The 26950-nt window shown below is 37.3% G+C and overlaps 2 protein-coding genes across 2 annotated transcripts; one reads left to right on the plus strand and one right to left on the minus strand.

The window, feature by feature from the left end:
* The first annotated feature begins 67 nt into the window (after positions 1-67).
* On the plus strand, positions 68-14042 carry LOC112564987. The gene is given in 12 exon segments (XM_025240191.1): positions 68-592; positions 5076-5226; positions 5229-5275; positions 5509-5684; positions 5952-6008; positions 6101-6222; positions 6401-6537; positions 8077-8238; positions 8590-8690; positions 8831-8928; positions 10542-10636; positions 10796-14042. Coding segments are annotated over 12 exon segments (1581 nt in total). The 5' UTR covers positions 68-250; the 3' UTR covers positions 10889-14042.
* LOC112564986 (reticulophagy regulator 3-like) lies at positions 11576-26748 on the minus strand. Its single transcript, XM_025240190.1, has 8 exons — positions 26413-26748; positions 25998-26104; positions 24024-24054; positions 23390-23516; positions 22633-22717; positions 21001-21126; positions 20129-20392; positions 11576-20019 (listed from the first exon to the last, which is right to left on the minus strand). Exons 1-8 carry the CDS (start codon positions 26715-26717, stop codon positions 19409-19411), a joined length of 1656 nt encoding a protein of 551 aa, XP_025095975.1. The 5' UTR covers positions 26718-26748; the 3' UTR covers positions 11576-19408.
* Between the last annotated feature and the right edge of the window lie 202 nt (positions 26749-26950).

Here is a 26950-nt window from a genome sequence, read left to right on the forward strand (position 1 = left end):
AAACATTTTTGCGACGTATTTACAAAAGATAATCGCGCGACTTGCCCAGACACAGCCAAATGATTGCTCCGCGAAGCACTACAGCAAGCGCAAGTAAACATAGCGGTTGCTTCCCTTGATGCACCTAAAGCGATAACGCGACGTCGGGTAGACGGATCCCAATAATGACGTGAGGTCGGATCAGACGTGTTCTAGGTGGCGGAAGGTATTATCAATTCCACAAAAAAAGCCGAAGAAAAGTTTGTCAAGCATGGCCACACCAGCCAAAAAAGCGAAAACTGATCATACTCCTACTGACCAGCGCCCTTGCCCGTACGGCTCGCGCTGCTACAGAAAGAACCCGAAACACTTCGAGGAATACTCCCACCCTGACGCTGACAGCACGGACACAACCACGAGCACAAGCACGGATCATGCGTTTTTCGATTCCACTGGACTGCCACCCTGCAAATATGGTGCTAAGTGTTATCGCAAAAATCTTCTGCACTTCGCAGAATTTTCACATCCCACACAGGGCCCTACCACAGATCCATCGTTTCCAGCAGACGACAGCGAGGGTGACACGGAAGTCTATGATTCTGACGACGAAGATGTAAGTACTACAAAGTTTTGTACAAGAGTTTAATGAACAAAGTACTAATAAATAACTAAAGAGGAGCTTTCTTTCACATAAAAGTGGGCATACTTCGATCCTATAGCCTATACTGTTCAACATTTTTTGGGAGAACACCGGATGACAAACCCTTCGTACAATCATTACACCTTCATTTCCATTGGTGAGAAGCCCTTATGCATCTTATACTTTGCCAACATTATCAGTCTGATGGCAGGCACCAACATTCAACTACATGACCTTACCAACATGCTGACAAAGAGTGTGAATGCTTATGGAATGGAAATCAGCACTGATAAGTGTGAAGTCAAGGTTAACACCAATGGCAACAACAGTGCAGAGATCTACACAGATCAAGGTTGAATACTTTTAAGTACTTGTGAACCAACCTTTCCAAAGATGGTAGCTGCAGAGCAGACATCTGCATCAAGATCATAACAGTGACAGCTACTGTGCTACAATGCTACAATGGTCAGATTGGAGAGGATTTGGTGAAGCAGTGGAGTCCCTTGAGGCTGTGAGGCAGAACAAGCTGGTCTTGTTTGGTCATATGAACCAGCAAAACACTGGCTAAGACCATCCTTCAGAATAAATTGGTATATAGTGGACAGAGGAAGAACTATCTGGTAAATATGAAGTGGACTGGTTGTCTCCTGCAGCAGCTGCTCACCACCACCCAAACAAATTCAGCTGGCAAACTTTGTCCATTCAGTTGTTGCCCCTGACAACCAGTATCAGCAAACAAGCATAACCTTTCATCAGTTAGTACCAGTCAAAGAAGAGAGAGAGAGTGTGTGTGTGTGTGCATGTGTTTTCCATAAACTGGAGTCTGAAATTGATGGTGGTTGCTTTGGGGGTTTCAGTTAGAGTCTTGGGTGGTAGGATAAGGCATGTTAAGTTGGTAGATCTGAATCAGAGGGGCATGTTAACTATACCAACAGGGGACCTGGGAAGTTTTGTGAAAAGACTGGATAAGTGATATTTTTCAAGAAATGTTCAGTAAGTAAATAAGAATATCTCTGGGTTTATGGCTGGGTTAATGCTGCTACCTATACAGGCCCGGTTCTACCTATTAGGCGAACTAGGCAATCGCCTAGGGCGCAGCGACCGAGGGGGGCGGAAAAAAATGGCCTGCTTTTTTTTTTTTTTTTTTTTTTTTTAATGAATAATTTTAGGGAAAAATGTCATTTTCACAAAATGATATTAGCAGGACACCTTTCCTCTGCTTGTAGACTGACCACCACGCTAGTTTCTCAGTACATGTATGACAGGAAAACCCCATTATCGCATTATCCCAGGGCGCACCTGCAGTGACCACAGCTAACCGGCAGGCAAGTAGAGGGCGGGAGAGGGGCGCTGAGAGTGGCGGCGTTGGTGGAAGGCACCTTTTCCTCTGCTTGTAGGTTGACTTCACCACCAAGTTTCTCAGTTCATGTAGTGATGTAGTACAGGAAAACCCATTATTACAGGGCGCACCTGAAGTGACCAGCTAACCAGCGGGGAAGAAGAGGGCGGAGAATAGACAGCGGAGGGGCGGGTTGGTGGATGGGGCCTGGTCAGTGCGGACCCCTACGATGGAGTGGACCGCATTCCACTAATACCAAGCTCACCTTTCTTTCCTCTATCTTACTATTGAAGAGGTTCCACACTTATGCATTGAAAACACTGCAGGTGATATCAGGGACAACAACACAGACTTGAGTTTGCTACGCGAATTTCTCTGTGGTTATGACAACTGTTTTATGCTCAATATTGATTACACTTACGAACTTTTAACCCGAAGGAACTTACCTAATGTCACCAACGCGTTCTTAGTTAATAAGAATATTAAAGTCTTTAGCAGACAAACATTAAGGTAGAGCCATTTGAAGTTTATAGCATATCTATTTACTGACGCTGATGGCCTATAGTCTTGTACTTACTGTTGTGACTCATGGTCGTGAATATTTAACTTTCTTATTAATTATTAAATTTCTGTTCGTTTGGTGTATTACGCTTAATTTAGTTGTCAAATTGTAATGTTTATTTTTATTATCTAAGAGTGCATCTGTTTGTCTACAGTTTGAAATGGCTAGCTTGTTGTTATGCTCCATTGACAGAAATTTGAAATTGGTTATTAAGAGATAATGCGTACTAAGACCTACAGTCGATACACTGTATACTTCTCTTGTTTTCACCTAACCCTGTGCTGGACACCAGGCAGTGTTGATCACTGGACTGTGTGGGGAGCTGACACCATGATTTACAGCTTTGCATTGTTAGTGTCAGAAAGACTCTCTCTTGACAGACCTTGCTCCCCGCCACCTGTGAGTGTGACTGTGGTGTGACTTTGGATGGGAACAAAGTAGCTGCTATCAGGGTGGTCTAGAGGCTGGAAGCTGTGATTAGCTTGAGTTTTAGACCACACAGCAAAATAGACCAGAGCAAGGTGCTACACATTTCTTGTCTCCATCAGTGTGCACTCCATAAAACTTTTACACGAGTGTTTGAAATCCTCTACTCATAAGTGTAGGTCTGATTTGGGAGGCATGCAAGCATCCATGTGTGTTTGATGCTAGCCTGCAATTTGAAAAACAGACGTACTTTTCTTGACAAAAAGTAGTTCTTACTTATAGTTATTAATCAAATCTGCAGCAAATTCTCGAAAAAGATTAAATTTTAGTAAGTCATTCTTTGACACTTCTGGGTTCTAACGCCTCTGGTCGTAATGAGTTCTTGTAGAAACCACTTTTTACTATTTTTTTAAGCAGCAAACATGTAGACAGTTCGGTTTTACTTGTTAGTTCATCTGTAAGATGAGAAAGAAGAGAACCATTGAAAGCACTTGCCGATGGAGGTGCTATAGGTGGACAGGCCCACAGGTAGCGATAATCTGTCACAGTTAATGACCAGTCGGATCAGACTAAAGACTGGACAAAGAAGGTGGTGCGATGTTACTTGATAGTTGTCCGTGAGAGAAGAAAGAGAGATGAGAGAAAGATTGAAAAGACCTAAGTGGGGTGGCTTAGTGGAGAAGGGTAGAGATAAATCTCTACCACTGTAAAGAAAGTCAGATCACATTACCAGGGCTGGACAGCCAGAGACTGGGGAAGAGGTAGTTGTAACTTTTAACAAACCCCACAGGACGATGTGAAAACCTTTTCTGAGCGGCTGCAGACATCTCGTGCTGCTGTTTGAATTGACTTTGTAATCGTCTGTTCGGGTGCTTGGAGCTATCATCCTTCCACAGCTGAGTCAGTAAAGGTTGTGAACTGCATTTAGCGTGCAGACTGAACAGAGCTACTGTCTACAGCCACTTCGTGAGAGTTTTACAAGATAAGTTCGCATGAATTTTATACCACTGTGACATAGCTGTATATATTTTATTAACACGATTTATGTCTTTCTTTATATTAATTTCATTTCTTATTTCTTATAGTGCTTATTTTGATTGTGTGGATGCAACGGGCTGCGATAGCGGTGGTGTCACTTTTTGCAAACTGTTCATTGCACAAAACGGGTCCGTGACAGTCTGGTGGTCTTTAGCACATCACAGTCGCGTTTAGTTTGAGACAGACCGCCGCAAGCATTACTGGTGATATTTAAGCCTAGCTTTCTTGTTTGAACTGCGTCCATTGAAGACAGATTTAAACAGATTCAGGAGCAGTGTGCATTATTTGGATTTCTTTATGATATCCAAAGCATTTCTGAAAATCCAAGGAAGGCCATTCTACTATCTTGCGAGGTCTTGGCAAAGGCACTAATGCACAGAGACAGCAAAGACACTGACGAGGAGGAACTCTGTTCTGAATGACAGGTTGTGGCTAGAAGACTTCCCAAACCTAAAATGAACCCCAAAGAAGTCTTAACATTCATTATCCAACATAAGCTATTTGATATTGTGCCGAATGTTGTAGTGTCTCTCAGAATTTTATTGATCCTTCCAATTTCTGTTGCCAGTGTAGAACGGAGTTTCCCAAAATTAAAATTAATTAAAAACTATATGAGATCAACAATGTTGCAAGAGAGACTGACTGGGCTGGCCACCATATCTATTGAGCATGACTTGGCAACTGCACTCAATCTGAAGGAACTGATAACTCGTTTTGCACAACAAAAAACAAGGAAAGTGAGGTTTTAAGCATCAATTTCATGACCAGGACTAAATAAATTGCAAAACAAATGATATAACATGGTTCACTTTTTGTGGGGGGGGGGGGGGGGCGCAGAATTTTTCTTTCGCCTAGGGCGCAACACAGCCTAGCGCCGGCCCTGTACCTATATGTATATCCAGTTTCCATTTTGCATAGGATAAAAAAAAGAAATGGATTGCGGGAGGGGGAAGAGAAAGAGAAATAACTTAATGTTGCTATAGAGAATTAGGGAAAATTCACTTTATGTTTTTTCTTACTATTTGCACCTTGTTCAATGGTCTCTCCACCACTCATTAACTTTTATTTATACATGCTTTTTATCTGAGCAGGATAAGAAAAAGAAGGATCAAAAAGATGTGCTGAACAGGGGGATGTCGTTAGTAAAGAGCTTTTCACAAATGACAGAGGCTGAGCGCAAGGAGCTGATACAGAAGGCCTTTGAGGCCAAACAAAAGCTACAGGAAGAACTAGCAGCTACAAAAAAGAGGTTGAAGAGAAAGAAAGGGAGTTAAAGAGACTCCAGGATGAGGTTTGTGGAAAAATCAGAAGACATAAACATTTTATTAATTATTTAGTTATTAAATTTACTTTATATGTTTGTGTTCAGATGTTGGTACGCAGAACTTTGTATGGTGTTCATTTTTTTTTTTTTTAAATTTATGTTAAATGAAACTGTTTAGCTTACTTTTGAAATTAGTATTGTTTGTCTGGAAATTTCAAAATCATACTGTAACTGATAATATAACCTATAATATAATCCAGGTAAATACTGGCATGCTGTTACTGGATGGCGAAAAGGAGGCATTGGAAGGTAGCAAAACAGTTTACTTCCCCTTGTTTCCTGAAAGAAGTTACAAAGAAGGGTCAGCGGCACAGATACATTTCCGCTTGGCAGAATCTCAATTTTATCGTTTGCTGAGTGGAGAGGGTCATTCTGCGTAAGTTATTCTCATATTTTCTTGCAGTTACTTCTAATTTATATTTATTTTACACACACACTCCTCCATCCCCCAGCACATATATGCTCTGTGGTATCTCATGATTTTTGTTGATGATCTGTACTACCTTTATCATATTTATGCAACATGTTCATTGTGATATTACAGTGTCAAGACCTTGTTGACATGACTTTCTCAACAATCATTTTAGCATATGCTTATTTTAAAATGGTAAATATTAATTAAAATTTATTTAATTATTTGCAGATACAGAGTTACAAAAGTTGAGTATGTTGTCACACCTCACTTGGTCAAAAGATTCAGGTAAGATGTAATATCTGTTTATTTTGGTAATGTATACTTATCACTCTGTGCTTGTTAAACCTGTTGTCAGTGTTTATTTTTCTTTTAATCAGGGAGGCCAGAGAAGATCTAAAGAATGTTAGGGGCGAAGACATGTCATATCCTGTCCTAGGATTTCATGGTACTGATGTTACAAATATTTCACTCATCTGTCAGAATGGATTCAAAGTACCAGGTGAGACTTTAATGGTGGATACAGTGGACTTTTCTATCTTCTCTGTGCAATGTTTACTTTTATTTTCCTTTTGTTCTTGTTATGGCACTGATGGTTGCCTATCTTAGATTAGACTAAATGCATTGTTTGGGAAAAGCTCTATTTTCAAATATTTTTTAATTTGTATTGTGCTGAGCAGGACAAGCAGGGTTTCATCACAAGACAGATACAGGATATTATGGAGCTGGTGTCTATTTCAGCGAGTATCCATCTTATTCCATGTCTTACATCTCAGGCTCTACAAAACTGTTATTAAGTCAAGTGCTTCCAGGAAAGGTATGAACAGCTCTTCTGCAGTGCTCTTTTTGCCTCTTTCCTCTTTTTTTTTAAAGCCAGGAAATGCACTGATTTCCATGTTAGTAAATCTGGTACAAACATTTTTACTTTGTGGGGCAAACTCAGTCAATTTGTGAACAAGACTGAAGCACATGGTGAATTTTGAGCTTAAGCATTTATTTTGTGTCGGTAACCAAGATATATCTTGCAGGATGTACTGCATGCTCTGAAATACTTGCACAGCAGATTTATACACAGGCGGGAGTGTGAAGGCTAGCCATGTTTTAAAATCAGCTAGCGGACAGGTGTGTCTCACTGACCTCCACAACTCTAGCTCTCTCCACAGTTGTTAGAGGTCAGCGCTTGTAAACAGTCTATGACTATCCCAACATGCTGATGGTTGCCTCCAGTAGTTCAGTTTGGAAATTCTTGAACAGAATCTGGCTGTTTCTAAAACTAACTCCATACAACTGTGAACACATCCATGTCATTGGTAGGTGTCATTGAGCTTGCCCTTAGGGTAGGGATAAAGCGCTTTACAAGTGACCTCTATTATTATTATATCATGCACCTTGGTGATCATAACAATGAGGTAGAAATATCTCAAGGATAATCAAGTTCATTAGATGTTATTAAATGTGTTCATGAAAACCACAGGGCCCAAGGCATAGGGTATGTGTGGGGCTCTCAACGTCATGGCTTTAATAAAAAGCGTGGAGCCTCTGATGACTATCGAAATCATGGGGCCCTAGCTTGAGGCCCTTGTCAGACGACTTGTCTGCCTGCCCCTAAGCACGTACGGCTTTGAATGGAAGCCATATATTTCCTAACTCATTCTAGCATACCTGAATTCTGCATCCCCATTTTTCTTAAATAACATTTACTCATTTTATGACACCTTCATATAAAAAATAGATCAGCTTAATATAAAAATGTAAATAGCAATTATTTTTATTATTAACTACTCCATAAAATAAACTTTTGGTTGTTTAGGACACTGCCATGTCTTTGCTTAGTCAAGTGACACAGTCTCTAATGCAAATGCTGTTTTTATAGTGCTTTTGTATCTGCTATCGTATCATGTTTATTCTAAATTAAATTTTTCGTATCTAACTGTTGGACCCTAATTTTTCGTGCAAAAACTTATTGTTTCTAATATTAAAAATTTGTATATCTTACAGTGAAAATTTATTCCCAGGGCTTCAAGTACCATTAAGGTTCGACTGTATACTAATCTGAAAAACATATTACTGTGAATAAGTTATTAGGCTTCATGTATAGTTTTTGTCCTGTACAGTTTGAGGATAAAGTCCCTATGGTTAACATACCAGAGAAACTGCTTGCTCCTTAGTGATTCTTTGGAAATACAAGTAAATAAAATTAATATTGCTACAGAAAGAGCATGAGACCTTCATTACACCTATTTTTATATTTTTTAATATTATTTTATATTTTTAAAGTTTTAAGAAGTTGAAATACTTGCATTGAAATTACCATGACATCACTTTTTGAGATTACTTTTTTCGGTTGATTATGTAGGTGTTTCATTGTACCAAATTAATTCATGGAGCCAACCTGAAGCCCAATCATGACTCCCATATGTCACCTTGTAAGAAGGAGTTAATCATCTTCAACTCTCATCACATCCTGCCTTGCTATGTCGTCCACTACACACAGTGCAGTACACAGTTTCAATATCAGGTACAACAAATCTGTATACCCGAAAGCTGTCTATCACAGCTAAAGATACTGACTGCAGAGAAGTTAAAGTTCTTGATAATTATTACAGAAATGGCTGGCAGCAACAGGGTAACACAATGAAATGGATGGCTACCAAACTTTTTTTAAAAGAGAGGAAGACTTCATTGACTAGTCACGTGTGTGTGTGCGTATTTTGAAGCGGAAGAGAGAGAAGCCTGGGCAGAAAACATGCATAAATAATAATATATAAAGGATGACAATTATGAATTACACATAAATTAAACATTTTTAAGTGTATATATAGTGTCAGTTTCACAAAAGGTGCCTTATTTTACTTAATTTTTTTCACAGAAAATAAGAGCTAGGAAAAAAGGTGGCCCTCATGCACCTAAAATGACCAGTGGTAGCACCTCTGTCAAGTATAAGAAGGCACTTGGTATTCCTGCTACAAGGTAGGCATTTCTTCATTTGGTTATTGTATCAACAGTACTGCATATTTCACTTTTTCATTCAGTGGCTTCAAAATTCTAAATCAATGGTGCTATAATGTGACCAAACTGTTTTTACTAATAAAAACATTTAAAATGTACAGCATATTCAAAGGGACCACATTCAAAATCATAGGGAAGAACTTTTGTCAGCCTGCAGCATCCCTAGGGAACCTAATAACAAAGCACCAAGGAAAGAAAGGTAATTTCAGCTGCTTTTTTACCTCCAAAACAGTTCTTCGTCCTGTAAGAGTAAACCTCATTATTCTGGTTGGGCTTCTTTTGTTCAACGTCCCTTGATCCTCTAACATCTTCCCTTACTTCTATACGTCAATACCAGCTGACGTCATTCTCCCCGAGATATCAATTCCAATTAACTCAGCTGACCTCTGACCATGACCAACTACTGTTACAGGTCAAAATTCATACAAAATGAGAATTATTTTGTATTTTTCACTGTCTGCAGCCTCAGTCATAAAATATGAATAGTAAGTAAAGCAACAAAATTTAAATTCACCCAGAGCCGGCGCTAGGGGGAAGGTGGGGAGAGCAGGGGTGACCGCCCAAGGTCCCATGCCTGATGGAGGCCCCGCACTCACAAGTGCGTATGTTGTACTGCTTCCAAAGGCCAATTCTATTTGCCCAAGGCCCCGCATAACCCTATAGCGCCGTCTCTGCTATACGATAACGCTCGGTATCACACGAAGTGTAACCTATAGTGTGTTGGTAGCAGAGTGAGACTCAGCCGGTGGAGTGGTGCTCAGTACAGTTGCATGCCATCAGTATATGATAAAATTTTAAAAAAAACCTTGAGAGACTGGATGCAAGATGAAAGTGGTTTTATATACAAAATGAACATAACTGGGCCGAGTATTAGCCTTGGGGGACACCGCAAGAAAGTGGAGCAGCTGGGTGAGATGTTTGACCATCAACAAATGTACTTTTAGTCTGTGTCCTATCAGTAAGATATGAGTTGAACCACACTAGTGCAAGTCCAAAAATCCCGTAGAGAGTGTACGTGTTGTCTATGAAGGAGCGGAGAATGGTTGGTGGTGTCGAATGCAGCAGATAGGTCCAGTAGAGTTAAGGTAGAAACATTACCTCTGTCAAGGGCAGATAATATGTCGTTATTCACTTTAATTAAAGTAGTTTCAGGACTGTGAAAAGGTCTATATGCTGACTTTAGGGGATGAGCTGGTGCTCTTGAAAGTAGGCCCAGACCTGTGTCAAACTTACTTTCTCTATGATATTTGAGAGAATGACAAATTGGAAACTGGGCGGTTATTGAATTCAAGAAACTTCACTTTATACAATAAATTCATTAGTGAAACCCATTATATACTCATTTGCTGTCCATTCCATTATCACTAGGTCTTGATGTGTATAGTCACCTGCCGTGTGTTTTTAGCGGACCGCCGCATAGCTGAGAATTTTGAGACCGGCCCGCAAAAAGAAAACTTTGCCCACCCCTGCATTCTCTACTGTCATGTCAGCAATGCAGTCTCGAGAAACTGAACTCCCATGACTAGTGTTCGCTTCAACTTCCACGCTTTCCATCCTGTCCATATAAACTCACGTGGGGATCTAAACCGCATTCCTGACACTCAGTTAATTGTTTTGTTATGCTATGTCCTACCATTAATTATTGGAAGAGACTTAAATGAAGTAGTAGATTGAAAGTTGACCGCAAAATCACAACCATAAGAAGAGAAATTGACTCTTGTAATGTCAAGTACCTGTGCTAGTGTGTGTGTGTGTAAATACAGTTGACTGACATGAGGAATGAATGTTTCAAGAAGTGTTTAATGTATGCAGTGCTCTCTGACAACTTTGACATCATGATTGCCTCAAATGATGTGGATGTGAACACTGCTCATGGCTCAGCTGCTACCACTGCTTTGAACTCAGATGTAAGTTCAGTTAGTAATTTTTTGAGAGTATTTGCTGCTAAGTTTGTATTTTTTTTAAGCTGTCGGAAAGGCTACAGAAAAATCTACATCTTCGTAAACATTTTCTGTCTTAGGACACTATTTTTATTAAGATGGTTCATTTTTTAAATTATTGTGCAGAGACCTGTTGTGACAGAGGAGTATTTGTACGAGTGCATAATACAGAAGAAGCAGTTGGACCCTGATTACTTCTTGCACAGTATTCATGGCTGATCACTGATCATAAGCTAATTGTTTTTTCAAGTTTTGAGAAAATTGGTCTCGGAGAACTTTTTAATCTATTGGTAATAAAGTCATTGTATCTGATAGTTGGGTTAAAAGAATTTTACTGTATCATGAAACTGTGCAGAATATTTAGACTTAAGTATGATCAAGTATGATCAATGGTAAACACTATTACTAGACAAAGTGAGGAGTGCGTTTGTTTTCCTTGCACAAGAACTTGAGCAAGTTTCTATGTGTAGTTGGCACAAACTAATGTTATGTGTTAGATGGTACTATTGTTTATTGCATGTCCATAAAATTTGGAATTTATATCTTGATTAAAATACTTTTTTCATGTTGGTCACATTTAATGTCAATGGAATTTATATTTCTCCTTTACATCTATATATTAAATATCCGCTTTTCTTTTGGAAAGAGGATGCCATTTGTGTTTAACAGGTAAATGTCAAACTAGCTTAGAAACTGTTGTGCCATCCTTTTGCATTTTAGCCCTCACTAATCTTAATGATGCAGGAAAATGAAGTGTTACAAAAGCTACAATTTGACATAATCTACAAGGTAATCCTCTAGAGTTTAGCAGACCACTATATCACTTTTACTTGCTCGAACAAGAGACAGCCAAACTGCTCTATGTAAATTGCCAGAAATAATTTCACCATGAAAAAAACCATCTTGTTCACTTTAGATTTTATTTCCAGTGAGATAACTGTACATTTTGTTGCTTCTAACAATCCACACAGAGACCACTTTTTAAAGAAATTATCAGAACACTGCATTCTAATGTCTGGGTCTACTGACGACTCATTAGCCCATGTGGTTATTATTGTACCAAAGCAAATGTGCCACAAACCACCTGCATTAAATTGGAAGAGCATCTTTCCATGCATAAAAGGACTTGATTTCAGAGGACAGATGGGCCCTCTGGAGAGTGTTATTATTAATGGAAAGGTGTTACAAAAGACCCCACAACAGACTAGATTCTAAACTCCCCGTTGATAATCTTAGAGTTTAAATAAGTTGAAGAAAAGTTGAATAAGCAAATATAAGAGAACTGAGATTTCACACAATTAAACATTCCTTAAAAGAGCTATTCTCAAACTTAAAAACTATTTTAAATTTAAAGTAAAGGTGTTATTTCTTGCAAAGATCAACTACAAGGGCTGTAGCTAAAACAAAAAGTTGTGTGACAAACTCTATACTCTGACAACACATGTAAGTCTCAAAAAAGACTTATTTTGAAACCAAGCATCATTGTAACTACATGGAATCGCATATGACTTCATCACAATTAAAAGTTTAACTGAAGACATCTAAAAGTAATGGTATGTTATAAAATTCAGGGCAGGTCTGGCCAAAATTACTATATCAAATTTATAAAATATTTATTCATCAAACAAACATTTGAAAATAGTGCATAAGATCCTATCAAATGATGAAGGCATTTCTTAAAGTGGCTAAATGTTTTGGCTCGTTGTCTTAATAAGACATTTAAGAAACTAGAAGTCTGAAAAAAATAATCTATTCAGTACTATAAACTGTAGCTACAGTACTATTATAAACAGAAAAATGTGAAGAAACCATTTAAATACAGTTAAAGGGATGAGGTAAATCTAATTTGCAATATATTTTGAGGTAAAGTAATTTTAATTGGAAGAAGTGTCATCACAGGTACCTATGACTTCAGTAAAAATTTACCAAGAAACGTTGATGTGTAGACCTGACAACATGAAAGTATTTTTTTCAATTAAATATTTTTCAATTTCTACATCTACACAATATTTGATACACAACATTGACAGCAGACAGAAGACAATTCCTGTGATACAGAATAACACTGCCCACTTTTTCAGACCACACTTCTAATATGTGACACTGAAAACTAATTACTAGTGAGACTAAACAAGTATGAATAAAGTTTTACAGTAATATTGACAACAGTTTTCTTTGACGATCTTGTTGAGTTTTTCACACTATAGTACAACGAAGATTTTCTTCAACATTTTCATTTTCTGCTATATGCAAGCACTGGCCACACACACCTGAAGGAATATCTAAGTAAGCAGAATCTGTGTCATAAAACAAGTATCACACACCCCTACCCACACAAAAAGAGACCTCAGAAGAAGCATGGGCCTCATTAACAGCAGCAATGTCATTAGGTCTGACAAAAACAGAAAGAACAAAGAAAACAAGTAGGATAAGTAACCATAGCTGATGTCGGGTTATCACACAGTTTCTTGTCTGGCTAATTTAAAATACCTCAGCAAGAGTTTTAGAGAGTACTACACAGACCCAGTGAATGATCAGGCAATTGCAACTAAACCTTTTGATAGAACATGATTTAGCTTATCTTAAATAATTGAGACATAGTCAAAAATAATAATCACAGCTGTAGTTAAATCATTCACCTTTCACATAACCCTTTTTCAAACAATACTACCAACAAAAAAAATCAGGCACTTTGAATTGTTTCACCATTTCCAACTCTCTGTACATTCAGTTATTTCAAGTATTCAGAGTTCAGTCTCACTTGAACATGCATGGTTCACAAGTGATATATTACATTGTGACAAAAGTTTGCTTCTGGCACACAGTTGGACTTAATTTATTTTTGCTTTGTTGAACTGAAACTAAATGGATGAATAAAGGTTTCAGTAGATACATATGAAAATACTAGCGTTTTGTGAGGTGGTTGGTTTTATTTGCATGTTTCGTCTGTTTGAATGCTTGAATTGGGTCATCACCCATGAAAACAAAATAGCCAGTCGAGGGTTCATCATGTTTGACGTAAATTCAATTCACACTATGCAGTTTAAAACATTTGGGGTCCGCTGAAGCTTTCCATCTAACAAAAATCTAAAATTTCCACATGCGAAGTATTTGTCAACATATTTGCAAAAAATTAATACGATCCGAATTCATACTTACGATCATAATGGTACTTTGTCTCGAAATTGTGGAAACTTTGATCACCGAGATAATTACTTTTATTGTCTAGTAGACAACAGAACTTGTGGGTTAAAAATTGCTGTCCGAATGCTTATTTTATGAAATATCTGTTAATAATCTCACAAACACGAACAGATTTACAGTAATATATAAATTTTGCTTGAAACTGAAAGACTTTGTCCAATGGTAACACTGAAAAAAAAAATAACAAGAGTATAAAAATTAATTTTACAACACGACCCATTTTAGGGGTCAAACTTTTGTCACAGTCTCATATCCAATGCAAAGCATAAACTGTGGTGCATGCATTTTATATTAAATAGGACTGTGACTTTTTCAAAACCAATTATCTTTTATGGCATATAGAGCCAAGTAAGCTTTTCTAACACCATTTTAAAAGATGAATTCAAGTATAAAGATCACATAACAAACTATTGTTGCAGGTATTTGCAATTGTCCACCCACACTTTATGCCTAAAAAATATCAAAACATCGAAACTTAAGAAAATGGGGGTTAACAGCTTGTGGCATAGCATGTAAAATCATTCTTTTCCTGAAAATGAATATTGTCAGACTCTGACAGAAGGGGACAGAATTTAGGGAAAAAAGGAGGGTTCTGCAGTCATATATAAGGGTACCCCAATTGTAAGATAGTTTAGGGACAACGCCAGAAATGACAAACACTGTCCTTCTCTAAAATGGTTCCAGCAGTCAAGCAATGTATGTCATCCAAATCCCATGATTAACTATATGCTCATAGATCTTAAGCCTGTGTGGACAAATCTGGCTCCTACATGAATTAATAAGGGAGAAATTAAATTGCAACAAAAGATTAGGAAAAAAGAATGGTGAACACATTTTAAACCACTAAAGATCAAAATGAAGTGACATGGAATGTGACTATAAAGTCAGATGGAAATCAAAATGTCAAACCCAACTACATTATGACAACTAAATTCCAAAACTAAAACTACACCACCACAACCTAAGACATAGAACCAAATATCAAAGTGACCAAATGGTCTGTATTCTACACATTCCTGACCATAAAAAAATCAGTTCAACTGCTACCATTTATAATACAAATTAACAAGTAGTTTTAAGAAGAATGCAGCATACTTCTACTGTAAAATATATTGATATTAAAAACAATTCAAATTGCTGTTAGGGTGTTGGGGTCAACCAGATTAATCTTGCAAAAAAAGTCTGAAAGGTGGCCAAAAACTCCATGTCTTCACTTGGACTGATTACTGCCTCTACTAAGAATCTTCCCTCTGAAAGACTTGTGACTTTTGCAACTTCACAGTGCTAAAAGCTTCTGTTTTCACCACCACACCTAATGTGTCTACTCAGTAAATGGACTGAAAGTTATTGTTTTCTGCCAAGTATGGGTCAAGATAGTTCCCTAGCCTTTTAATTAGTGAGGAATGGAGTTAAAAAGTATACTTTTTCCCCAAAGTGAGCTTTTTCATGATGGTAGTATCCATCTCTTCTCGAACCCTTTGTTTGTTAGGGTAACCAACAGCTGAGTCAACACACTGCCACGTGGGTATTAACTGACTAATATGCACATCTCCTTTACCTGAGGCTCTAACCATGGCTAGCTGCTTACTCACCAAGTAATATCCCCATCGAGTAAAAAGGAAAAAAAAAATGTTTATTTTAATGTAAATATGCTGTTCTTAATGTATAGAGAAGGGTAGGGGACAATTTACAACTCTTCAGAAAGAACAATGTACTCACAAAACTTTAGAAATCTTAAAAAAGTCTAATTTATAGCCTACTGCAATAAATTAAAAACCATTCATCTCTGAAACTGAAACAGGAACACACAAAAACATAGCATGGATCTGAGGTTGAAAATATATAATTTTAGGACACAGAAAACAAACTTCCCTACAAAAATGATTACCTATTTCTAGTTTCAAGACAGAAGTTTCAAGTTTGTGCTTCTACTTCTTATAAATTTGGAAAGAATACAGCCATCACCCCATACAATAAAAAAATGCTACCATAAATATTTAGTAACACAGGCATCTCACAATCCTCATGAAGAGTATTGTTTCTAGGGTTTTTGTTTTCGTGAGACCTAGCGGGAATACATAAAACCTTTACCACCTCAATTTTACAACAAAGAGAATATGTACACATTTCAGAAGGATTCAATACTAGGGCCAATCACAGGAAAGTATGCACACAACAATTTGAATACCACAAATATTTGTTACCAATTTTCAAAAACACATTAACCATACTGTCATGAATGAAAGAACAAACAAAATAATTAAAATGTTGGGTACAGCTAATATAAACAGATAGGCTGATATGTTTGTTAAACAGCTGCACTTGCACGTGCACACATCCACACACACGTCTGCACAAACATCTGTCAGCTTAAAGATGCAAAGAATAACTATCTACTATTTGATTGTCCAAAAAGAAATTTCTCACTGAAAAAGGGAAACGCCCATGATAAAGCTCTTCCTGAGAAAGTCTGTTGTAGGTCTTTGCACTTTGATTCCAAAGACATTTTAACCGTGGTCAAACCCTGCTAAATGCATGTTTCATTAGGAAATGCATAAAAGGCATGGCTGAACAATGGAAGAAGCAGCTATATTTGTCACAAACTGTTAAACTTGCTTGGAATATATTGATCTAAACAGCCTGAAAGGCACATCACCACTACCATCACTGTAATGATCATTGTTTTCTGAGTTTTATCACAGTTTACAATCATGCATATAGACAAGTATTTCTGAAAAGAAAGCAAGGCATGTAAGTGCTATGGCTTCTTCAAATGACAATCATTTAGTTACCTACTTTTTTAACTCTTACAATTTACTGTAGCATGTGTATACGAAAAACCACTTGTACTCGGTGAATAAGCAAGAAACTCTGTAAGAGTTTAAAAAAGTAGACTACGACTTTGTCATGGAACATTCAGCCATTATAACTTGCTATAGAATAATTGGTATGTTTAGGAAATTTCTGCCATGAAAACTCAATACCATGCCTTGAAACAAAATCACAATTCCTGCTGCTCTTACGAAAGACCACCACCAGAGACTGCGGTGGCAAATTTGCTTATAAAAAAAAGAAAGAAGACCGGGAAAAAAAACCCAAACTAACAGAAAGGCCAACCAACGTATAGACTCTGCCTTTCGCAGGCCTTTGAGAATCCGCTGCTAGCTGACATGTGAAATGTCAAACTACATATAAGAGGCTGTATTCATACAAAGGCCCTCTGAAATATTCTTAATTTTTCAAAAATAATTCTTCTGCCTTTATACTGACAACAGAAACAAAAGTAGACCCATGAAGCAATCTATTTATCAAACTAGTTATGAACAAAATCATGATTTAGCTTGTGGTACATAAAGCTGTTGTTCTGAGAAACTTTTTGTGAGACTAAGAACTTCAGAATCAATAATAAAATATGAAATAAATGAATTCATGCACCCCTCTCATGGGACCAAAAAAAACCTTTTAGCAGCACCTTGCATTTGTTCTTCATAACTAATCACATAGCACACCAAAATATTTACACCCATTAAGTGCTTTACAGGGGGAGAGGGGACTGGTGTTTTATGCTGAACCAGCAACTAAGGCTATATCACGGCAAGGCAGCCAGCCTGTAAACAGATGACACATGCAGAGAAAGAAGATGGTGCCCGACACGGCTTTACAGAGGGGACAAGGGGGGCAAAATATTTGTGTCTTAAAGTCACTTAGGTTATCACGTCATTGCCAAATATGATGAAAAAAGGATTCACAAATAAACACTGCCCATTTTAAACCATAAAAACATAAATGTGAACCTGCACAAGTGCCCCAAACCCACAAAGCTCCTCCCACTTACCTGCAAACACTGTGGACACATGCACACAAGTCCACACACACCCACTCACACCAAAACTTGTTCCTACTATCATCAACATGGTGTGCTGCATGATAGAGACACATTAGTTAAAAAAAAAATTCTTCAAACATAGGAAATAAAACATTTAAGATAAAAAATGTCACAAGTCTGAAAACACGTCCTACGTGTAAGTTCCAGAACACCACAACTGTAATGGGAGCTATTGTCTAGTAGTCTACACTATATATAGCTATTGTCTAATAGTCTACACTATTATATATTATATATATTTTTAAATCAAAAGATCAGTTCTTCTCATTTAATAGACGAAGCATCAACATAAAAAGGCATGGAAAAACCCCTCTCACAATGAAAATTGTCCCGTTTCAATAGCAGATAAAATATTTAACAGCAGCCAAAATAAGCCATGCAGAAATGATCAACACTTTCCTAGAAAAATCACATTAAGAACTGGGTAAACAGACAAAGGATATATTGTACTCAATTTTTTTGCCAACCAACTACAGAGTGGTATGTTTCTTGCAAACATGTTCCCAAAGAAAATACACTTGAAACACCACACTTCCAGAGAGAAGAAAGTACAGTTTCAAAATTCCAAACCAAAATGACCTCTGGTTACACAAAAATGCATGATCCATATACTGGGGAAAATATCAACATGAATTTCAAGGTAATTTTACTAGCTTTTCATCTTTATATTTGAGTCATGATGCTACTAAAAAAAAATCCAAATAACCTGTAAAACAAGTTTACAAGCTTTACAAATGCCAATTACATGCAGAATAAAATAGCATAAAACCCGAAAAAAGGAAATTATTATATACAATGCATATAAAGGATCTGAATGATATAACAAGTTAGGATCTTGCAATGTATCTTAGATCTGTATAAATATAAGCAGCATAGAAATAAGTCGCTCCAACGAAAGCATGACAGTCAGGGTCTAATGGTCACAAACATTAGACTGGTTCAGTAGCTCTCTCTTCATAGACTACTGTGAAAATAATCAGGGACTCTTTACAAGCTTCTTCAGCTGTTGTGGAGAGCCAGTAATTCAAAATAACCATACACACAGCACACTTTCACCTTAACTCTTAGTTAAGAACAGACGTTAAGTGATATGTAACCAAAAATCACTTTCCTCATTACAGATAAAACAGTACAAATGCTCTTTAAGCAGCCTGGCTTAATTAAGCAGATGATGCTTTTCTCCAAAATCTGAATGAATAACCCATCTTCATTTCTGTTGAAAGCTATCAGGCATGTACATTAAATGATGAGACTATTTCAACCTTTATATGTGCCTTTGTAGGTAAGAATGTTGATGTGTGATAGCTTGTTCCTTAAACGCATTTATTAAAATCTGTTTTGACCTTGTAAACATGCAACTCCTACTACTAAGTACTTTATGCAATGAGGAGGTCTGTATTCTTCCCGTAAAGGTATGCTGCATGATGCAAGAAATATACCCTGGAATTATTGCAATGACAAGACCATACTTCTTTTCTAAAATATCTTCATCAAGTACATGTGCATCCTAACCCTAACAAAGCTTAAAGTGGTACACAAAATTCTGAATGCACAATTGTTTTTATTTTTAACTGACTTTTACTGGAGTCATTTGCTCTTCAGTCATCCCCAAAAACAATAAACAGATACCAGCACTTAAAACAAGAGATTTAGTTCTTCGCTGTTTTTCCTCTCTGTTCCTCTTCATCAAGTTCTTCCAAAAAGTCAAAATCCTTCTCAATTTCCGCAACCTCATTGTTGATTGTGTCATCCATGGGATTATCAGGCTCATCATCACTAGGTTCACAGCCTTCCTCATCCTCAGCAATCGTTGGCTCAGGAGTTGCAAAGTCAATACATTCCCCTTTCAATGTCTTAGTGTAAGTTATCTTCGTGCCAGTGCGAGGCAACACCCCGGAGGAAGTTGCCTGCCCACCGCTCCCCAGACCCATCATGCCTTGAAGTGCTGTCTCCATCATTGATGAAAGTGTCTTGGTAACCAGAGTACTGGTAAAAGCTGCAGTAACAGGATCTGTGTCTGATGAAAGCACAGTCTGCGTGACATCTGGGAATCCTATGTCCCCAGCTACTTCATCATCACTGTCAGAATCAGCATCATCGAAATGCAAAGGTGAAAAGGCCATTTCTCCTGAAGACCGTGATGCACCAGTAAAGGTGTTTGGACTGGCTGTTAAGGGAGTTATATCATCATCTGAGTGGTCAAGGTCATCAAAAGAAGGCATTGCATCTACATCCAGGCTAAAATCTTCTGTTCGTCTTTCTGCAATAAAAACAAAAAACACTCTCAGCTTAAAAACAGTTTTATTTCAATGTACAAGCCACATTGCTAATGTTTACGACAGCAATCCTTTTTCTTCTTCACTACTCACCCTCATCACTGTTGTCAATAGAGGGCTCCTTTGATAGACCGGGGGTAGGGAGGGAAGGTGTACCTCCTGTTCCTTCATCTTCGCTGTCTGTGATGGCACGAGCTAGGGCTGCTGCAGTGACAGGATCAATGCTAGGTAAAAAGTCGTCTTCTTCTACTTCTTCCACTACTTGTGCTAGCATGCTTGGACGTCCATCCCGCCCTCCTACTCCCTGAGAGATGGATATCTGCGAAGGCTGGTCTGTGTAGTTCACTACCTGATTACCTGTTACATTTGTAGAAATGGCATCGTCTTAATTTTCTCAATTTTTAAAATCCCACACCTGTGATCACAAAAAACTGAAACCATGAAAAAGGGCATTTTAAATTTACAAAACATTTCCAATGAGCATTAAGAGTTTTTGTTATGTTTTAATTTTTAAAAATCTATGTGATAGGTAACATGAAAATAGATTAAACAATGGAAAAAGTCCAACAAAAAAAATCATGAAGCACAAAATTAAAAAGTTTTCATGAAATCAACAGATCATACATATGTATTTAAAAAACACTTTCATAGGAAAACTATGAGTCATCTTTAAAGAAGGGTCTCACACAATAAATATAGTGCCAATTTCCTGAACAGAATGAAAATTTTTGCAGAAAAATCATAATGTTGAAATTCTTGCTATTGTGAAAATAGTTACTTTATGATAAAAATAAATAAAGTATTTTTCATTTGGAAATATGCAAAATAGACACAAAATTGTGACAATGTTCCACACTTAGCTTTCTATCTAACTCTCTGCCAATGTGTATCCCTTACAGTTCCCTAAGTGTGACTCAAGGAAAACACAAGTCATATCTAAGGAGCTTTATAAACAAATCACGTACCTCTGCGTACATAGCACTTGCTCTTTAACTGGTAGTCCCACCACATAAAAAGAGGTTCCATACGTAGGTATGCTCTCTTCAGCAGGTTGTGGTAAAAGACACTAGGCCAAATCATGACGCTCATCACTTACATAAAAAAACAAAACAAAACAAAATCTGTTACCAAAAAATGTATCTCTTTTTATGTACAGAATGAGATTTTTTGGAGAGTGGTGTCCCTTCACCTAAACAGCTGGAAGGGCTGCTATCTGTCTTTTTTGTTTCAATTGATGCCTTCCATTGTCCATTTGGAATGTGGTACCCCTTCAGTTTCGGTGGCTTGAATTATTTTTTTACTTCACAATCGACACAGTTTCATAGACCTCAGTTTCTTTCCACTTCTGCTGATCAGCTGACTTGTGTTTTTAGTGCTTATTCATCATTCCAATGCAACTCATGTTGTCTGTAGGATGTACTGTTCGAGACTGTGTTTGCTATGGATATGTTTTCCATCTTGTATGGTTCTATAAATGTTGGTTTATGCTGAATAATAATATCCTTCAGCATAGAGTACACAATCCATTATGTACCAAGACTGTTTTGTTATTTTTGTCATCCCACAATAACAATACTTTTATGGAATGAAGAACTATAATTCTGAATTTTCAGATACTTCAACAAGAGGCTTAACAGTCAACTCTGGTCATACTCCCTCCATAAGACAATCTTATCTTCATTTTCCCATTTTTATATCTTTGTGTCATACTTTTTTAAACAATGTACTGCTGCTCAGTGTGGAAGTTCACTATATCAAACGTACTTTATTATTATTGATATTATACAGCAACTCTTAATATAACATTAAAAACAAGGCTGTAGGATCCCATCTTTAAATATAAATTGATAATCTTTATGGTTTATTGCGCAAGTCTGCTTTCCTTTCCTAAGATATAAAACTATAAAAAGTCCTTTATAAATCCCAAAAGGTCTGCCATGGATTTCTTAAGTATTATGTCTACTTTCCACATTATAATACATGTTAAATAATTTGTTCCAATTTTAGGTCCAATAGCCATATTAGTGTACTGGAGCATATGGTTAAAAGTTCAGTCATTCTTCTCTTGACTGGTGCCGGTAGTTGGGAGGAGCACATAGACACATGGCCTGTCTTGGGCAATAGTTGACCAGTTCAATCTTAAATGTTGGTAAAGCAGTTCTTCCTCTGTTAATCATGGTGTCGACCAACCTCCAAGGTACCTTGAAGGGTAGTTTTCAACAGTGTTGTGCTGGGTCACATGGCCAAACCAGACCCCCTTACACTGCTTAACAGTTCCTAACAAGGGTTCCTGATGTTCTGTGAGTGTTGTAACTATAATTCATACAAAATCATTTGTTTTATGTTCCCTGTACAAGATCCAGAGAAGCCCTGTGAGGCACTTCTTGCACGTTGCCTGGATTCTCTTTACTACATCAGCAAGCATAGTCCATGTTTTACACCCATAAAACAGAATCAGTACTACAAGGGACTGTAAGAGATTTAATGTAAAAGAATCTTCTTCGTAAATCTTCGGCTTATTTAAATTTAAGTAGACATATTTCTCTTCTGAAGACCATAAGAGAGATAATGACATATCCAGGAAATAGCATTCTTACCGAATGTGTAGATAATCAGAAAACCTGACATGTAATGTCCAAGAGCTGCAAGACATAGAAGAAATGCAGCAGACACCAGAAAGAACTGAAATGAAATAAAAAAAACATCTTGTGAGATACAACCTTGCAGTATTGCTGACAAATATTTAAAAAACTGGTAGGGACATACTTAACTTTTAAAAATATCTATATATTTCTATTCTTTGTGTCTTGTGCTGGCTTTCACATTCTTTTCCCAAACTTTAGATTCTACTTATTTTGACTTCTGTGTATATTGTGTACTGTTTACTTTGTTATTGTATTATTCATGGCCTCACCCCAATCTGTCTGAGCTTGTGTTGTCCCACCAGCCTGGAAGGTCAGTTTTCTCTACCTACACCAGTTTTCTCACTGTTCCACATTTCAGACTGGAATGTCCTGCCTCTGTCTCTAAATACAGTGGAAAAGCTACATGTTTTCTTGTCTGGACTTAAAACCTATCACTTTCTAAAATACTGTAATCAGGTTATCTTATAACGTTCTCCTCCTTTTCTCTATATTCTTTCACACTCCTGGTAATGTTCAGTGTGCATGTATGTGTGTTTGCCTGATCAAGATGCCCTTCTCTGTCACAAAGCGTCAGTATTTACTGCTCCTTGTATCTTGCAAAGTACACTGAGCTTGCTTGCCTCATGGAGAAATGCACCATATAAATCCTATTGATATGTTAGATAATTTTTTTTTTTTTTTTTTAAAGTTGATGTAGAAAAATTCTCACCAAAAATGGTTTTTCTCTGCGGAACTGCCGAAGAGATCCAAGGATTCTAAAACAGCTGCAAATGTTGACTGCCACATGGTGAGAAATTTCTGGCACGCTCAAGAGCCGTGGATGAACTGGTGTCCACCTGAAAGTCATAGTTAATAGCAATTTTCTTCTTAATAATATTAGGAAAATGTACAGCTTTCCTGTTTCTACAGATGTCTGGGCATCATCATATCACAAGGCTCTCCTAATGCTCTTTATAAGTCAACTTGTTTGAACTTGCATCCCTAAAAGATTGTACTCTAATGTTTTGTTGATTTGTAACATTACCAAAAATGTTCAGCATTTATAATGCCCCTAACCTAAGGATCAAAGCACGTGCATGCTTGCATGGGGAACACAAACATGCACACAGTCACACAAGAAAGAAACAAGAAGAGGTGAGAGAGAATAAAAACACAAGAGTGGTGACTTGGAAGCAGAAGTAGGGAATGCTTGATGTAAAAATTTAAAAAAAATATGACAGCTAAGGTCAAAGAGTCCATAAACAAAGAACAACTGATATGACGTACCAACAATACACACACACATATTTATCTACACATATATATTTATATATATCTCATAAAAAATACATCAAATTACATACCCATCTACATCATCTGGGACAGGAGGTGGAACTGAAAAGACCCCAAAACATTTAATTTTTAAAATTTTGTTTCCAAAGTATCATTCAATAAAAAGTAGAAAAACTGAAAGATTAATTCCATCTCCGAAATATTTTTATACTTCAGTGCAAATTTATGCAATGACAACTGTACAACACTGAATAAATCTGCAGCTAAAATCACAGACAAACAACTCATTCATACATTAACTTTTTCATAAGGTCAATGACCAGCTTGACCACTGATCAAACTGGCCAAGAAGATTTGACCCAAACCTCAGGACACTACAACCACTTCCAAGACTTCTATACCACAAAAAACTAGACCATGATCAAGACCAAGTCAACTGCTGCCAAATGACAACTCAACTACTATCTACTATATACACTTCAATAACTAAGAACATAAGTTAATAACTGTGTCAATCACTGCTACTGCCAACCAGCCTAGAGGCTGTTCAAGCAACTGAACCTAAGCCTTAAAAAACTAAGATTTCAGTAAGAATCTGTCGCACAATTATACTTAGCTATTTTACCAAATGCATATATTGTTGATATGCATATATTGTGTGAGTTAATAGGCAGGCAAGAAATCCCTATTAAAATACAGAGAAATAAATTAACATTTACATAAGTGACAAAAGTTATGTCAGACAAATCAGTAACAAAGCATTGTGCTTGTTCCTAATCTCAGTTGTCTGATTCTCCACTAGCAAGTTAGACTTCAAACATCACCTCCCCATCACTGCCAGAAAACAAGGTAAAGGTCACTCTCAGCATCAATGAATCATCACCATCAGATGTGGTAATCATGCAGTTCGACAGTGTGTCCCGTGTCTATCTGCTATATACAGGAATAGACAAAGGTTACAAAGATACAACCACAGTGCATCTAGCTCAGCACTTGCCAACAGGACTGCAGGTGGCTGTTAAACAGATTGATCTAGAAAACTTAGATCGTGAGTTCTCTTATGTACAGAAAGAAGTTGTATTAACCAAGCAGCTACATCATGAAATTGTTCTCCCATATTACTGTAGAAGTCATGCCTGTCACGGGCTATGGTTTTTGCCATCACCTGCTGCATGCTCGTTTTCACAGCGATCTGCCGGAGCTAGCGGTCACATATATCTTGTGGGGTGTACTGCATGCTCTGGAATATGTGCATAGCAAAGGTGTCATACATAGGAATCTGAAGGCTATCAATGTTTTAATATCAGCTAGCAGACAGGTGTGTCTCACTGGTCTCCACAACTCTATCCACAGTCGTAAGAGGCCAGCGCTTGTGAACAGTCTATGACTACCCCAACATGCTGATGGTTGCCTCCAGTAGTTCAGTTCAGAAATTCTTGAACAGAATCTGGCTATTTCTCAGTGATCATAAAACTAACTTGATGATCTTACTGCTAGAATTTGGCTATTTTTCAGTGATTCTTTTAGAGATCAGCATCCATTATTATTTTGTGTTTTTCTTTCTAGTAAAGTACTTTGAGCCCACCTTTAATGGGGTTAAGCGCTATATAAGCATTATTATTATTAATTTATTACAGGTCAAGTTGTTCTAAACAATGGCTTGATCATCCTTTGGTAGTGGATGATTTAGGCAGTAGTTGTCTTTAGTTTATGATCTTAATCAATTTGGTCAACAGTTGATGTTCTTGCCCTCTTTTGAGCATAAAAGCTTTTAGCCTTACCACAGACGAGCATGACACAAACAGGCCATGTGGCCAATGCTAGCCCTCTCCAGATAAAATCACTTTACATTTGGAACATTGTAAGGTATTTGCAAGTTCCATAAGTATGCTTCACCATAATTGTAATGGCTAACGATGGTAGGGCCACTGCACATTTGCGATGGTGTTTCCAAACCCACTGAAATAAAATGTTTTATCCAAAAGTAATGATTTTTTTAAAAAAAATCCTATAATACTAATAATAATAAACCTGGAATACGATACCTCGGATTTCTGGCCAGATTTTCTTTTTCCAAGTATCCACAAAAAATACTATCATGAGTAACATTGAGAGCAAGAAATACACTTGCAATCGGCTCCATGCGATAAGCCTGAAAGAGTACAAATACATAATGTGACATTAACGGTCCACTAGGTTTTTGTTTGCTTGTTTAACATCAATCAAAAGCTGTGTTTATTTTGTAACATCAATCAAAAGCTGTGTTTATTTTCTAACCCACTTAAACATACCCATACGTTTCCTCGTAAGTTACAATGAATATAAACATATTTTAATGACAAATCGTCTCAGTTAGAACAGTGACAATGTACATTATTTTACATTTGTCGAGATCATTTAAAAGTAATACTAAAATCGTTGGCCTGACCTTGTGTACTATATGCATGAAAGGTTACGCACCAAAATATCAAATGGACGACAACAAGCAAAACAACACTTCGACGAGGATATTCCCAGACGAAAAGCGACTGGAGACGCATCACAACTGGCTCCACTGGGTTAAGCAATTCGATGAGCTTGGCTTCTAAACTTTTTGGCTGGTTCCACAATCTTTCTGCCTCACCCATTTTCGTCGTCTCTGTCGTGATCAGTGGTTTGCTTACAGCTGAGATGACCAGTGTGTTTGGGTTTGTGTTGTATTCGCACGATGACGATCGTGCGTATAGCCACTGTGCCAGTGAACTACTTTTGATAAGTCTGAACATTACTGAAAATTTTAAACAGACGAAAAGTAATTTTGATCTATTATTTTGTGCAAAGTTACACCGAGTTTTGATTTACCTAAGTAAAACATTAACGATTTTTTTCCAAGCCTCGCTTAAGCACACGATCACGGGCGTGCAAGGCGTTTGCTTATGACGTCATTATTTATTTACACACGAAATATCACATTGTTTTTTTATATAAATTATTTTCCTTAAATATTTACCCATAAACA

This window comes from Pomacea canaliculata, linkage group LG5 (assembly GCF_003073045.1).
Source record: "Pomacea canaliculata isolate SZHN2017 linkage group LG5, ASM307304v1, whole genome shotgun sequence".
Lineage (NCBI taxonomy): Eukaryota > Metazoa > Mollusca > Gastropoda > Architaenioglossa > Ampullariidae > Pomacea > Pomacea canaliculata.